Source organism: Cricetulus griseus, chromosome 4 (assembly GCF_003668045.3).
Source record: "Cricetulus griseus strain 17A/GY chromosome 4, alternate assembly CriGri-PICRH-1.0, whole genome shotgun sequence".
Classification (NCBI taxonomy): Eukaryota; Metazoa; Chordata; class Mammalia; order Rodentia; family Cricetidae; genus Cricetulus; species Cricetulus griseus.
The window spans coordinates 170,232,815-170,247,827 of NC_048597.1; the positions used below are offsets into that span (position 1 = coordinate 170,232,815).

Genomic DNA, 15,013 nt, shown 5'->3' on the forward strand with positions numbered 1-15,013 from the left:
CCATATGTGTACAGCTTGGCTATTTGGGAAGTTACACTTCATTCCTAAAAGGAACCATCATCCCCTCAGAATGTTTCAGACATTGCCAGTTAGGAGCCTAGGGGCTTCGATTTAGGTCAGTGTTAGAGCCCAAGACCTGGAGTTTGTTCCTCAGCCCTGAAAGGGCTGGGATCCCCAAAAGACCAGAGAGACTGAGACAGACACAGCACTAGCTGTGTCAAATGCCACCTTCAACTTCTATAAAGCCGAGGAGCCAAAAAGTTAGCTAAGAAAAGGCAAAGATAAGCTTTGAAGCCTGGTTTTTAATTTAAGGCAAGGATGGCTTCCATTTTCACAGCAGTTATACCTGGGTCTAGCCTGTCCCCATCAGAGGCACCAGTCTTATAAGCCACTTGCGTCAATGTTTCTGTCCCAGCATGTTTCAGGTTAAACTTTAGAAATGATTAGTTAGTGGTGGTTCTGTCTGACAAGCAGATGCCCGTGCACGGCAGCAGCTGCCCTCGTAAGAGTTCCTTGGTGGTTAAACTGAAGTAGGGGGTGGGCAATGGCAGCAGAGCCAGTCTTAACAGCTTCCTGAATGGAAAATAATAAGCTAAATTTCTATATATAGTGAATGAATTCTACACAAAACAGATGACTGCAGGGTAAGTGCAAAGTAAAATCTCCTTGCACTGGTCTCGGGAGAATATCATCATGCAAGCAGTTTTTACTTCTTTGTTGTTGGATTGGGTGGAAATCTGGGATTCTGAAATGATTGTAGTATTCACCATCTCTCCTTTCCTGACAGCCAGTATGGTCCAGGGTCCATTTTCCATCACCACTTCCCTAACCCTGACTTCCAGATTCTTAGATTTCTCCCTGCTTCCATCTTCCCTTCAGTTTTTGGCTTTTCTTCTGGAAGAGAGTTGTATGTTGATCTTCAGTGAATTTTCCTTATGCTGTGGCCTTTTCTTTGTTAAGTTTCTCCTCGACTCCATCTCAATTCATGAGGACAGCAAACTCACTGATAGGCTTTCTTCCCGTTTGCTCCTCCCTAAGTTTACTTGTAGATGCACACACACACTCAAACACACACACACACACACGCGCGCGCGCGCGCGCGCGCTCGCGCACACACTCTTCAGTCTGTTGAGGATGAATGAAAAGGTGCACTCTATCTGATACAAACTCAGAATGTTTCTGTGAAGAAATCTTAGCTATAATGTCTGTTAGCCTATTTATGCCACTATGAAAACGTGAAGTTTTTGTAGGTCTGGTGTGCTTTTTCTTTACCCAAGTAGGTGGTTTATTACCAACATCTGTGGTTGATTTGAGCCACAGTGAACTCTCTAAATAGTTATTGGTAACTTTTCTCCTTAAGTAGAAAAGCATTCAGTGAACAGTGCAGCAAAATAAGAACACAAACACAAATTAGGAAAGCATGTGTCCCTTTAGATTTCTCACACTGAAAAAATATATGGTTGAGGTTAACTGCTTTCTTTAAAAGCAGCTTTGGTCCTTTTATCTGAATATTCTGGCCATTTCACAGAAGAAATCACAGTCCTTTAGTCCCCTGTTAGATCTTTCTGAGGACCAGTGCCACATAAGTTATCTCATAGGTAGACTATTTACACACAGACTTTCACTTTTAGTGTTCTTAGTAACAAGTCAATAATAAAGTCACATCAGAGCTTTGCCTTTTCATTGAGAGTATACGTGTTAAGTAGTGCAGTTTTCCTTCTGTTACAACTGGACTCCTCCTTGGAGCCACATTTGTGTTAGTCCCTTTCTGACTCAGGTCAGAGTGCAGTTAGTGTGCCCCTCCCAGGATTCCTTCTGCCCACTGGGAGATAGAGGCTGGGGTAAACCTGTTCAGTCTTGGGGCCTTCAGCTCTACTAGATATTTTGGTGTCCTCCCAGGCATTGAGTTAAAATAGCTGATTTAAGAAAAAGAATATTAGCATCCGAGAATCTTCTGTTTTCACACTGGGGTAATTTTGTAAGTTGGCCAAAAGGAGACAGTACTAGCAAGTTTGTGAGGGGCAGAGGAGGGCAAGCAGTTTTGTAACTATAATCTTAGTTCTTCTAGACACATTGAACTGAAGCGTTGTTCTGATAATCCAAAATCTATTAGCTGATCAAAGTATTTGGTAGCATATGGAGCTTCACAGCAGGCTGGAGATGCTGGAAGAGAGATGACTTTTTAAAGTGACACCAAAAAACATTCAGCTCAAATAGAGTCAGTCACAAGTACCTTACAAGAAAATACAGATAAAACATGGAAAATGATTCAAAGAACCACATCTCTCTTGGGTTTAGTGTTAACCCTGTTGAAACCAGGCAAAAATATAAGTGGGTTTAGAAACCATAATAAATTCTAGCACTTGAGGTAGGATGTGAGTTTGATGCCAGTCTAGGCTAACTAGCAAGTCCTTCTGCCAAGGGAGGGGAGGGTGGCTGAGGATGCTAACTTACTGGGTAGAGGGCTTGCCTGGCAGGCATGGTTCCAACTTTGATCCTCAGCAACTTATAAATATCCATGGCAGTGCATGCTTTGAAGCCTAGCACCTAGGAGGTGGAGGCAGGACCCTAAGTTTAAGGTCATCCTCAGCCATGTAGGGAGTTAGGCCAGTGTGGGATATAAGATCCTATTACCCGACCCCACCAAAAAAAAAAAAAAAGAAAGAAAGGAACACACACAACCTACCCCCAGTGACGTGATTGAAGTGGCACAGGGGCTTTGACCAGAATCAGCTCTTGACTGTTTTGAATCTAAAGCCATCACTTTATGTTGTATAGTGGGTGCCGTATATTATTTACCTTATTATGAAATGTGTGTCAGGGTAGGGGCCTCAAGAGCAGTCATACTTCAGTAAGGAAAGAGCATGAAGGCAAATCAGTATGTGCACCACTCCATCAGGAGTTTCATATTCATCAGGTGGATTCCAGAAGCATCTTGTTTCATTCTCCCTCAGTCCTCTTCCTCTCATCTAGCCAGTGGCTGTGAGTAATCCCCAGGTGGAGAGAACAGTCTTTGTTTAAAGCAGCTTTGACCTGAGGGTTTGGGGGTATGTTGATATTTGTCGGTTACTGTGACTTCTTTTTTTTCCCCCTTCAATTGCATCAAACCCTTAAAACATGGTGGTAAGTGAGCGATATGCATGCTTTTGGAGTTTGTTTAATCTCCGCTTCAGTCTATACAATGCACAGTTCATAATGTTAACACTTTTCTTCAAGTTTACTTCATTCACTTTCACAACTAATTTGGATTTTTAGTTTGCTGTTTAGTCCTCATTTACTTTATTTTGTGCCTTTCTCTGTAGCTCTGTTCTCTCCTGACCTTCCTGTGGAGGTCAAGTTGTTCTTTTGTCTGACCTGTATGGGAGAGTGATGCTGCAGGCAGTGGCTCAGCACAGGAGAGGAGGGGGGGCGTGTCCTCTGCTTTGTGGTATCCAAGTGGATTTGGGAATGAAGCAGGGTTTCTGAGATTTAGACACAGTGTGAGTCACAGCTGCTCCCACTTTCAGGCTTGGCAGCTGCACCAGAAACACTGTTGCTCACATACTCATATGCAAACCCTTGCATGTGGCCAGCTTGTTAGGTTGGAAAGTGACATTTAGACACCAGGGTACACCCCATGCCAAAAGAAAGGACTGTGGTGTGAAGTGTGCTTGGGGTAGTCTAGTGTCCTATTAGGAGAAGACTGGCCTTGCTATTGTGATTTCCCCCCTCTCCTGTCTTTTAAAGTTGGGAGTAGATTTGGCTGTCTTGCATTAGAATTTCGTATTTTGGGGTGCACACTAAAATTAGTTTGTTCCTGTGTCGTCTTTAAATTCTCAAGGTGCTTAGCTTCTAGCATGTTATCTGATTGGCCTGCCCTGGGTGCTGAGCAGTAGGCTGTGGAGAGGGGAGGGTTCAGGCTGGGCTTGTGTGTCTTAGTACTTGGTATGTCCTTGTATCTTTCCACTGCATATACAGCAAACAGATGTCTTGGGTGTCCTGAGTCCTAGTTTGTTCTCTGTACCTGTGTTAATAGCACTGTTAGTAGTGGACTCCTATGGACACTGGTATGTTGCTAGCCTCTTGTTTTGCTGATGAGTCATTGGTTTGTGGTTAGTTTTTTTTTTTTTTTTTTTTTTTTTTTTAATCCTGTTTTGTTCCAGTCACTGTGTGCTGGCGGTGGCTTTGCGTTGCCTGAAAGGAACAGGTGGAGCAATGTCTCCTTGACAGACATTACTCCTGACATGTGCTCCTGCAGATGCCTACACCAAGATTGTAATCTCCATAACTGCTTCATGTGCACCAAGCCCCCTTGTGGAATCCTGCTGAGAGTTTTTCTAGATGCCTTCAGTAAAAGCACACAACTGTTGTACAGTAAAAACAAGGGTGCTTATTTGTGCCCTCCCCTTTGTGGGTTTTTAAATAACTTTCTCAATGTATGCATATCTACTAAGAGAACAAGATGTCAGGATTATGAAGTATAATTAATAAGACTTCTAAACACTAATAACAAAACTTTTTTTAATTAAAAAAAAACAAACATCTCATGGCTTTTCTTGTTTTGGCCAGGGCACAATAACAAGCCCATCTTTTCATGTAGTTTTTTAGAGGGGTGTCACTGTTTAGCTGTCCCTGTGATGTCAGAATACCCTCTGCTTCTCGTGTCTCTTGCTGGCCAGCCAAGGATTAGGTTGAACTATTATGGCTTCATCTTCCTCAGTCTCATGCTTCCGATCAGTGACCTCATAAAGATTGTAAAACAGCAGGACAAACAGTGCCCTCTGGGGAAATGAGGATGTGTGGTTAAATGTATATAAATGTACACATCCATTTACATTGAAGAACTGCATACATTCTCCACAAGAAAACAAACAGCAGGATTTTACAACTGAAATGTTGGTTTGTCTTCTCATCTATTTATGAGTGAACCACTGGAACTTGGGGACAAGATGAGTACAATGATATTGCAGCCTATCTGTCCGCTACAGTTGCAGTTTTTCATGATGAGCATTCAAAGTGTTAACTAAAACCATTGAAAGAACATATCTGCCATTAAAACTGAATCTAGAAATAACTTCATGAGTGTTTTGCACCTCCAGATGGAATGGCCTTTAATAAATGCTATGAATAGCCATGTTTGCCACTTGCAGTTTACTGTCCTATTCATTCTTATGCAGAGTCTAATGGTTTTCTCCTTTCTTTTATATCTCATGGATTATTAAAAACTGAACACCTGATGTAGATGATGAACCAGCTGGACCAATGTGAGTACTTCATTGGATATGATTTTACAGTTTGATTGAATTGCGTTGTGTTTGCAGTTTAGTCAAAAGGAATACTAAAGATTGTAAGAGAAGGCAATTCCCTTACAATAAAAGTTGCAGTGTATACTTTTTAAGCCTGACATAATTCAACTGGTGACTTTGATTCTTAGGCCAGGTCTTATTTTTAGCCATACAAGTAAATAGTATACAAAAGAAGTTGAAAAGAGTTTATGTATTTGACATGCTTAAGCTGATAAACTACTGTCTAGTTCTATTAACAATTGCTGACAAGAGATGGAGCTGTATCATGGAATGAGTCCAAAGCTACCAGGCTTTCCTAGAGTTGGAGATTATGAGAAGGCAGAAGGGCAGCTGGTGGGTTAATGGCCAAAGGGGTCAGCATAGCTAGTTGCTGGTCATCTTTTAAGAAATTAAGTGTTCAAAGGATTAAGTCTCTTACTTTTGTAAGTAACTATAGTTTGGAAATCTAAGGGAGCTGGGTGTTGGTGGCACACACCTTTAATCCCAGCACTCGGGAGGCAGAGGCAGGTGGATCTCTGAGTTCGAAGCCAACCTGGTCTATAGAATGAGTTCCAGGACAAGCTCCAAAGCTACAGAAAAACCCTGTCTAGGGGGAAAAACTAAAGAACTCTAAGGGAATGTTACCTGTGTGTTTTCTGCCTTGGGAGTCTGAAGAATCTAATCATTGAAAGTAAGAGGTACTTTATGTAAGGAATGTTGTTACTTACTAGTGTTAGAAGTAGAGTTTGCTGCTACACCAGGGATGGAAGTGAAGAGTCTCTGTTTCCATGTGTTGCATTTTCAAACAATATGACTAGTTGAACTCACACAGTGCAATTTTTCCTCCAAAGGAAAACCAACTCTACCAACAATCACAAAGATAAAAACTTGCGCCAGAGAAACACAAATTAAGTACTGCTTATAATGTAAGTATGGCCTTCTTTAGAGATTTAAAAGTTCTATTCCAATGAACTGTGCCTCTGCTCACCTTGCTCCAAATTCAGTAGTAGTTATGTGGTAAGACCTTATTGTTAATTTCAGAATAGCTAATACTGATGGAACAAATTCTTTCTGTTCACTACAGTGTATGGAAAGGAATGTAATTCAGCATATTTATATGTCACATATTTGTATTCGGTTTGTTTCACAATAAATAACCTTGTATTGTAGTCTACTTTTAAGAGAAATAAATTATTATCTTCTTAGGTAGAGTATCCCCAAAGGCCTATTAGTACCATGTGTGATCTCCGCTGAAGGCAATACATAGACAGTGGCCATCAGGCAGCATACTTACACACATGGAGATCAGAATTTCATACCACATCCCTGAGCATGTTCTTTGAACCAAAGCTTTATTTGATGTGGCACTGACATAGCTGTAACAGTAACAGTGTCTATTCTCTTAATTTCCAAATATTTCTTTCTTTACAGCTCTTTAGGTTCCTGAAAATGGTGGCAACACGACCTGCTAAATTTTCTGCTTGGACCTCTTTGGTCTCTCCCTTTCAAGTGAGCAACACCACAATGACCGTCTAAAGCATGCCTTATTTAGCCTCTCCTATAAGGGTGACCTAGCCAGGTACATTTTAAACAATGCTTCAGTGTAGAAGGTGTAAACTATTTTGGGCTTGATGTGCTGTGAATGTTGCTTCCCTTCCCTTTGTTAAAATATTTAAATAGAAGTGGAAAGGTCCTCCAAGGATCAGATCATGCATGCGCCATTTTTTATGCAGCTGTTAAATTGGCAAAGCTCTAAATGCACTGCTGCCATCTAGTGATCATTTTGTAAAGTACAGCAAAACATACAGATATATACAGTATATAAATATATATATATATTTATATTTTTGGGGGTGGGAGAAATCCAAAATAAAGTAAATGCTTGTTTCATTTTTAAGCTGCTGATACCCATTCCTTATTGTCTGTTGTCAGATGAGGAAGCTGCAGTTCTGTCTGGTACATAAAGATGAGAGTATAAACTTAAGTCTGTCATTCTAAGGGCTTACCCTATAATTTTTAAGAACCTGGAACAGTCCACTGAACGACTATAATGAATTGCAGTATATATGTATGATTGCTTTTTAAGTGACTATTTTTCTTTTGTCAAATCATGTAAATTCTGAAATCTTTTGCACTGATGTGTTGAACCTTATTCTTGTATATTCAATCAAGGCAACTTTTATAATTTCCCTTTTGTTTCCAATGACCCTGAAATGTTAATAGCATGGTGATATTCTATGCAACTCTAGTTACACTTTTTGGTTTGACACTGTATTTTTCACATTGATTTAATGATTGATGATAGATTTTATAACCTGACTGGGTTCTCATGCGGTACTAACTGTAGATGCATGTACTTGTGTAATTATTGAAGTGCAATGGTGTACAAAAAAAAAGTGGATTCACCTGTTTTTAACAATAAAACATTGATAAAAGGTGCTTGGAATAATATTCTTTATTCAAATACCTTCAGTTCCTTAATTGCATGTGTGTACAGGGCTTTAGTTTCTTAACTCTGTGTGATCTTTTTAAGTTCTTTCTCCACCTCTTCCACAAACGCTGGGAAGTTTTGATCCATGAGGCATAAGCGCAGAAAGGGGCCCAACTCTTCTGCTCCCCATGAAGATTGTTCATAGGCTAGGGGCAGCTTCTCGGATGCCAGGATAGTCTGCAGAGGTGCCAAAAGAGGTAGGAGTTGATTGTAGGTGGGAACACTATCCCAGATGATATAACACAGGAAACAATGCCTTAAAATTCAGAAACACATACTGAAAACTGAACTGTTACTGGCTTTATAAAAGTCCTTTTCTACACATAGGTTTCACTTTGTTTGTTTTGATTTTTTTGTTTTTTGAGACAGGGTTTCTCTGTGTAGCTTTGGAGCCTATCCTGGCACTTGCTCTGGAGACCAGGCTGGCCTGGAACTCAGAGATCCACCTGCCTCTGCCTCCCGAGTGCTGGGATTAAAAGCATGTGCCACCGACGCCCGGCTAGGTTTCACATTTATAATTTTGTGTTTACATTTCCTTCTCCCCCCCCCCCAAAAAAAAAAACAAAAGACCAAACCAGATGACCCAGGCTGTCTCAAGTCCATGGTCCTGCTTCTGTGTCCCAAAATACCTGTATTATAGACAGGTACTACTTACTGTGCCCAGCTCTACATTTTCTGGATATACACAAAGTGAGATAAACTTGGATCCATTAGGAGATAGATAAAGTTGAGATCTGGATAACAACCATTATGCTACTAACATTCTTCATTGGAAGTTGGATTCTGAATGGAAGAAATAGCTGTCTACCTGGGGATGTAGCCTAGTGGTAGAATACTTGCCCAGCATGGATAAAGTGCAGAGTTTGATCTTTAGCATCACCAACAATAGCAGGATTGGGGGAAGTCATTGTAAACGGACCATCTAAAGGACAAAAATCATGCACTTTTTTTGGGGGGGGGGTTTGGTGGGCATCTGAGTAATTTTACAAAAACACGCAACCTCTCCTATAGTTAAAACATAGGATATTTTATGTTCTAAAAAAAATCTCTTGTGCTGCTGTTGATTGTTGTCAAACCCCTAAGGCTGGATAACTATGAGTCTCTCCTCCAACCTTCACATTGTCTTTTCAAAAATGTCATTTTGTATGATAAATCATAGTGCAAAAAACCATAGTGCAAACAGTCCCTTTTTAATGAGTCTCAGTCCCTTAATTTCTTGACAGTGGAATAAAAGTAATATGTATTCAGTAGATATTGCACTTCAGCATTTGTCCTTTCCTTAGACAGCTACATGAGAACTCTCTCTGGTGATGCAGACAACGTGGTGAGCTCTGGCTTCCTGTCCCAGGCACAAAGGCCAGCAGCCTGTACTCCACGCTTATGGTGCTAAGCTATATTATTCCAGGGTTAGATGTTCGGAACATTTTAGCTATTTCATCTTAGAATGACTTGTGGGCATGCAGCTCATAGTAGGCTTTTATACTCCTCTGTGCTTGAAACTAGGATGTTCATAGTAAATGTTCTGGAAATGGTTCCAGGGCCTTCTTTACCAGAGCCCATGTTTAGAAAAATAGCAATAGGGATTTTTTTTTAATGTCTTCCTACTTTCTAAAACTCCATAGTTGAGACTGTAGCACTGGAAGTTGACCCTGCAGGAATTGTAGAGTCCAGATTTGATTTGGTTATTTGTTGGAGAATAATTTACAATCTTAATTCAAAAATTAAATAATTTCTTTTATTCTTTTGGGGAGGTGGTGATTTAAATTCTTTATAGCACAGTAAGCCAGTCTCCTTCATTTCCTTAGGTAGCAGGCAGTCTACACAGTGCTCCAAGGGCAGGGTAAATGGTATAACCCATCCTTACTTTATGTTCACTAAGCAAGAGAAAGAACTGAGGAATACAAATTCTTGTGAACTACCATTTTTAGGGACAAACCCCAGCACAGAAATACCTGAGCTAGATGCATCACTGAAGTCCTTCCTTCCAGAGTGCCAGTACCCGCTGCCACACACATCTGCTGCTCAAGGTTCAGGTAGGACTGCAGAGAAAAATGCAGTTAGAGGAGGGGGTTAGAGATTTAGCTTAGTGGTGGTGGGGTCCTCAGCTCTAAGGGTTCACCTTCAGAGACAAATATATAAAGAAAAGTAGTTATTAATCACACTTAGGGACAGTCCTGGTGAGGCCTTACTTGATCTACCACAGCACTGGGCGGTCTCAGGCTGATAGGCAGTCAGGGCCTTGGTAGCCTCCACAGCACACTTCTGTCCAAAAGACCCATGCATGACTCAGGATTGTCACCCAAGGAAGCAAGAGTACTGTGTGCTGCCCTGGGTGTATCCTGTGGGTATGGAGCCCCTTGGGTTTGTTCATATGAATCACAAATGCAAAACAGGGAACCCCTGTATACTAAGAGAAGAATGTTCCTGTACTAGGTGGGAACTGAGGCTGTAATAGAGAAAGGGAACAAATTGCTCTCTGAGGGCTCCTCTTGTCCATCACAAACATGTCTGTCTGCTAGAAGTAGGTTGTTAAGCCTGCCTTCTGTTCTATGTGGAAGCTGACTTGCTAGTGAGTTGGTTATAGAAAACCAGACTTGGAAGTACTCCCTCCCCTCTCCAAATAGGGATGGATGCACAATGAGAACTAGTGGATACCAAAATCAAAATGAGAAAAGGACAAGGCGGGTGTGGGGTGTGGGTGGGGGATGGGATGGGATGGGACTGTATAGTCAGGAGCCCTTAGGTAAGCCTGGTTCACATGTCCCGTGTCTCTGTTACAGAAGTCAAACTCTGGTGCTTGATGACCCCCCCCCCCCCAATCTCTGGTGTCAAAGCTTTCCTAGCACACCTATCAGTTCAGCTCACAGGGTGCTGTACCAGTGAGAAAGGTCAGCCAAAATACCATTCTCCAACTGAAGAGCAGCTGAGGGTGGCCAAATGCTGTAATCTGCCGGACTCTTGGACTCAGGTGGTCCACCTCACCAGTAGAGACAAAGGCTTTGTGCACATAGTAACACTTCATTCACCGATATGCTCACTAAGAGGAAAGGCCGTAAGAACTACCCTTTCCTGTCTGCCCCTGCTCCCTGCCCAGCCCTCTCCTATGGTCCAGTGGGTTACCTCAAGAGCCCTTGGGTTGAGAAACACCTGGTGAGGCCACAATGGACAAAATTACAAGGCTGAGGGAAAGTAAAATCTACAGCATAAGCCAAGAAATGACTCAAGAACTTTAAATAGAAAAGACATAGAATTATCCCTGTCTCCAAAGAAGGGAACAACTACCTTCGGTTAAAAAGACATGGTATTGGTGGATGATACACCTGAATGCAGCAATAATCTGAACTTGGCCATGCCTCAACTTTTCAGGTAGACTACGCATGTATCTAGATTTGTGTGTCAGAAGTTGCTGGTCAATTTGGGAAATGTTTGTTCTAAGATAGGATTGCTCTAGGCTGTGCTTGTGCTCAGTGGCTTTGCCTTGCCTTCTGCTCTGCTGCTTCAGTGTGTTTCCTGTTCCTTCTGGGTTCTGGAGGTTCTAATCTTTGTGCACTGGCAGGAAGAGCACACTGAGACAGTAGTTCTGCTGGCAGCAGTGGTTGTGATGGACAGTGTGGTTTCTGTTTTGTTTGCCAGGCACTGTTTGGTGCTCCCAGCATTTCTCGCTCACCACAGAGGAAGTTCATGGCTTGTATGAGATCACAAGGCTACCACAAAACCGGGTCAGAACTCTAACCCAGCTCTGTACAGATACCAGAGCATATGGCTTTTGCATAACATCAGGCTGTTTCAACTATCCAGAACACCAAATTATAGATGAAACGAGTCTCTGAAAATAGACTTAGTACTTTTAGGATGTTTCTACCTAGACAGTCTGGACCAGCCTTTAAAGTCAGCACACTGGAGACTTCACCTGCTATCCAGCTCACAGCCAGAGTCTGCATGTGTCCCCATATGGTGTAGCCATAACTTGCCTTACTTGTTTATATGTACATAGGCAGCACAGACCGAACCGTAGCAGTGAACTTGAAATACCTGACACCATAGCCACTTATTTTGTACTTGGATCATTCTTCTCAGCTATTCAGAATCTTTAGGCACCATGCATTAGTCAGCCTATAGATATTGGTTCAGTCAGCTACACCTTCATGTGAACCAGCTACACATTCTGTCACTTGTTCAGAAAGGGTAAATCTTTTGGGTCAGGAAAGCCTGACACCTGTGTGATACTCAAGTTTTCCAAGATTCTAATTGCCACTTAGATTTTAGGCCCAAAACACTGGCACAACCCTGTAATCTTAGCACTCTGGGGGCTGGGACAGGAGGATCACAGGTTAGAGGGTAGGATCCTAAAACCAAAACCGTGTCCTGTTACTGTCAGGAAGCAATGTCCACTGTTGCCTGGACCGAAGGGCCTACCTTCTCTCTGAAATGCTCACTAAGAGCTGCACTGCTCTGGATGCCTGTGGCTCTGGGAAGCACATGGCTCGAGGGCAGAGGCAGTGTGGCTGCCAGTGCTGTGTCTTGCCCGGTGCTTTCCAGAAACAACCAACACTCGTCCAGTGTGGGCCCTTGTAACTCTGCATGCCTTGTGAAGGAAGGGTGCAGCACTGTTTGGCTTGTAGTGTCAGGAGCCTGAAACTCCCCAAGTCTTTTGGTCCTATCAACGCAGACAGTAAAAGTGGCAGATAATGTTTTACTGTGATGAAAATGGTCTTGACCTTGAAGGTCCCAGGGATCAGGCTTTGAGAGCCCCTGTTCTGTGATGACATTGGAATATAACTAGAGCTCCCTGTCTTACTTCTTCACATTTTAGGCAGGTAGTTTAAAAGTATGAATCGAATCTTGCTGGGTGTTGGTGGTGCACGCCTTTAATCCCAGCACTCGGGAGGCAGAGGCAGGCGGATCTCTGTGAGTTTGAGGCCAGCCTGGTCTCCAGAGCGAGTGCCAGGATAGGCTCCAAAGCGACACAGAGAAACCATGTCTCAAAAAACCAAAAAAAAAAAAAAAAGTATGAACCTTGACATTAAAAGACCACTCGACATTAGATACTTTTAAAACTGCGTGCCTGCATGCATGTGTGAGTGCGTGCGTGTGTGCACTCAAGTGTATGTGAGTAAGGAGGCTAGGAGCACATACTGGATCTCCTGGAGCTGGCGTTGGAGGTGACTGAGTAGCCTGGTGGACCTGACAGTTCCACCTACATCTTCACTGCATTAAGTCATGTTCCTTGTGTAGCCAGCTCATGACACTCACCCCTTGCTGCAATGGGTCCTTTTCTTGGCTTTCGCCTGCCTGCAGTGGGCCCGGGCTCTGCTGAAGCTGCTGGACGATGCTGTCAGGTGCCTGAACAGTGATGTACTGGGCCAGGGTCTGCACACAGCTGCAGCAGTGCTCCAGCGCCTCTTCCTTGGACTCCCCACTGAACTGTACACGGAACATGCGGCTCTTGTTCTGTGGGAAAGTCAACTATCATCACTGAGTGTTGTTTGCTGTGGGGTCTTGTGGTGAATGTGTTCTTGCTTGTTGGGGGCAAGCAATTACAGAAAAGCCAGGAACTTGTTTCTGTGCCTTGTTAGAAGCCTTTCCTCATGCATTTTCCTCAGGCAACCGACACTAGCAAACTGGATGGTCACTCTTCTGACTTGACGGTAGACTGGTGTTTTGTCTTGTTTTCAATACAGATTTTACAGCTGATATTTTTTAACTTTTAGGATAGCATATAAAATAGTAAGTCACAGCATCTAATTCCTTAAATAGGAAAATCTGAAAACAATATACGACAATCTTGGTTCAACATAATGTTTCTGAATGAGAAGGGAAGAGCGGACAGACTGGGGGATGACTCTGTGAGTAAAGAGATCGCCGTGCAAATGTGAGGACCCACACTGGATCCCCAGACACTGCAGCTCTGCCTGTAATCCCTGCACTGGGGACTGGAGGCTGGAGGATCCCAGGGTCTCGGTGGCCAGACGACCTGGCTGAAATAGTAAGCTCTGAGTTCAGTGAGAACCTGCCTCAAAAAAAAATAAGGTGGAGAGGGACTGAGGAGACTGAGCTCTGACCTCGATGAACATCCTGTACACCTGGGTGCTTACACAGGAGGGAAAGGAGAGGAAGCTGGCTGCCATAGTAAGTGGGGTAGTGAACTTCCGGGGAGGAGGGCACAGGCAGATGCTCAAAGCCCGTGCACCTCACTAATAACTCTAGTGCCCTTTCTCCTTAGGATACCTGACTGCTACACAAGTCACATAGGGGAAAGCCTTTCGTTTCCAATATGAGTCACATCCTCCAGCAAAGTGACAAATGTGGGACAGGTGTAACTATAAACAAACAACCCTCCCTCCCAAACCTAGATGTGACAGTTCATCAGAGTTAGGATGGTAAGCTTAAAAACAGACCTGGGTTGTAATAACATGAAACCATTAGTAACAGTTTCCTTCTTCCAGGCTAGTATTTTGTCTGGATGAATCAACCTGCATAAAGCTACTGAATGCATTTGTTCAGCTTTTTTTTTCCATAAAGAAAGCAGGTGCTGAGAGGAACACCCTTTTTACTATATGTAAATATGTAAAACACATGTGTTAGTGTGAAAACACTTCTGACCTCAGCAAAATTATGAAAGTTCCTATAAGCCAGTTGTTGCTTTTCCCTGGATCAATTTATTCTGTTTAAATAAAACTCATCAAAACAGAGCCAAAGTCTTGGACTCTAGGGGGTGTGTAGCATGCTCTACCCCTCACCACCCTGCTTCTATTGGTATTTCCATTTACTTTCTGAGTGTGAGCTAACTGTCATCACTCCCCTTGGACATCTTATGAATCCGGATCTGTTAGAAGACATCTTAGAGCTCTCCTATATAATACATAATATACAGGTTGTATTTTGTGCATATTTTTAAGCTACAGTGCTGTAGCCTAATTTTCTATTCAATGGGTGTATAAAAATAGAAGTATAGCTCTTTACTTCTGAAAGCTGGAGCCTATCCCTTTATTTAACTGGCCTCCTACTGACAGATATTCAGGTTGCCCCAGCCTTCCCCTATCACAAACCACACAGAGAGCTTTATAAACTCTCAAAGTGTCTTGTATTAAAATTGCAGACTTGTCCATGTGCCTATTCCCTGTGCATTCCAGCACTGAAATATTTATTCATTTTCATCACATACTAGGTAAACAGATTTTGAAACTTGCATGTCTCTGGTTATAAATTGAGCTTGAAGATTTTTCTTAAACTTCCTAGCTAATTTGTCTTTTTCTTT

General features: G+C 42.5%; 2 protein-coding genes across 5 annotated transcripts in view; one reads left to right on the forward strand and one right to left on the reverse strand.

Annotated features, from left to right (window-relative positions):
- The window catches only part of Nptn (neuroplastin), a 69,493-nt gene extending 61,790 nt beyond the window's left edge, over window positions 1–7,703 (forward strand). For both annotated transcript variants that reach the window (XR_004769624.1, XM_027414907.2), the window contains 3 exons: window positions 5,222–5,243; window positions 6,116–6,190; window positions 6,696–7,703. Coding sequence is in view for 1 of the 2 variants with exons in the window: in XM_027414907.2 (XP_027270708.1) it covers window positions 5,222–5,243; window positions 6,116–6,176 (83 nt within the window). In the remaining variant the exon portion in view is untranslated. The remainder of the gene's footprint in view (window positions 1–5,221; window positions 5,244–6,115; window positions 6,191–6,695) is intronic.
- A 66-nt stretch (window positions 7,704–7,769) lies between these two features.
- The window catches only part of Rec114 (REC114 meiotic recombination protein), an 83,264-nt gene continuing 76,020 nt past the window's right edge, over window positions 7,770–15,013 (reverse strand). For 2 of the 3 annotated variants that reach the window (XM_035443744.1, XM_035443743.1), the window contains 5 exons: window positions 13,009–13,206; window positions 12,204–12,223; window position 12,058; window positions 9,708–9,776; window positions 7,770–7,932 (listed from right to left, as the gene is read on the reverse strand). In XM_035443744.1, coding sequence (XP_035299635.1) covers window positions 7,774–7,932; window positions 9,708–9,776; window position 12,058; window positions 12,204–12,223; window positions 13,009–13,206 — 447 coding nt within the window. In that variant the 3' untranslated portion in view covers window positions 7,770–7,773. Of the gene's footprint in view, window positions 7,933–9,707; window positions 9,795–12,057; window positions 12,059–12,203; window positions 12,224–13,008; window positions 13,207–15,013 lie in introns of all 3 variants that reach the window. The other variant, XM_035443742.1, reaches the window with a different exon arrangement.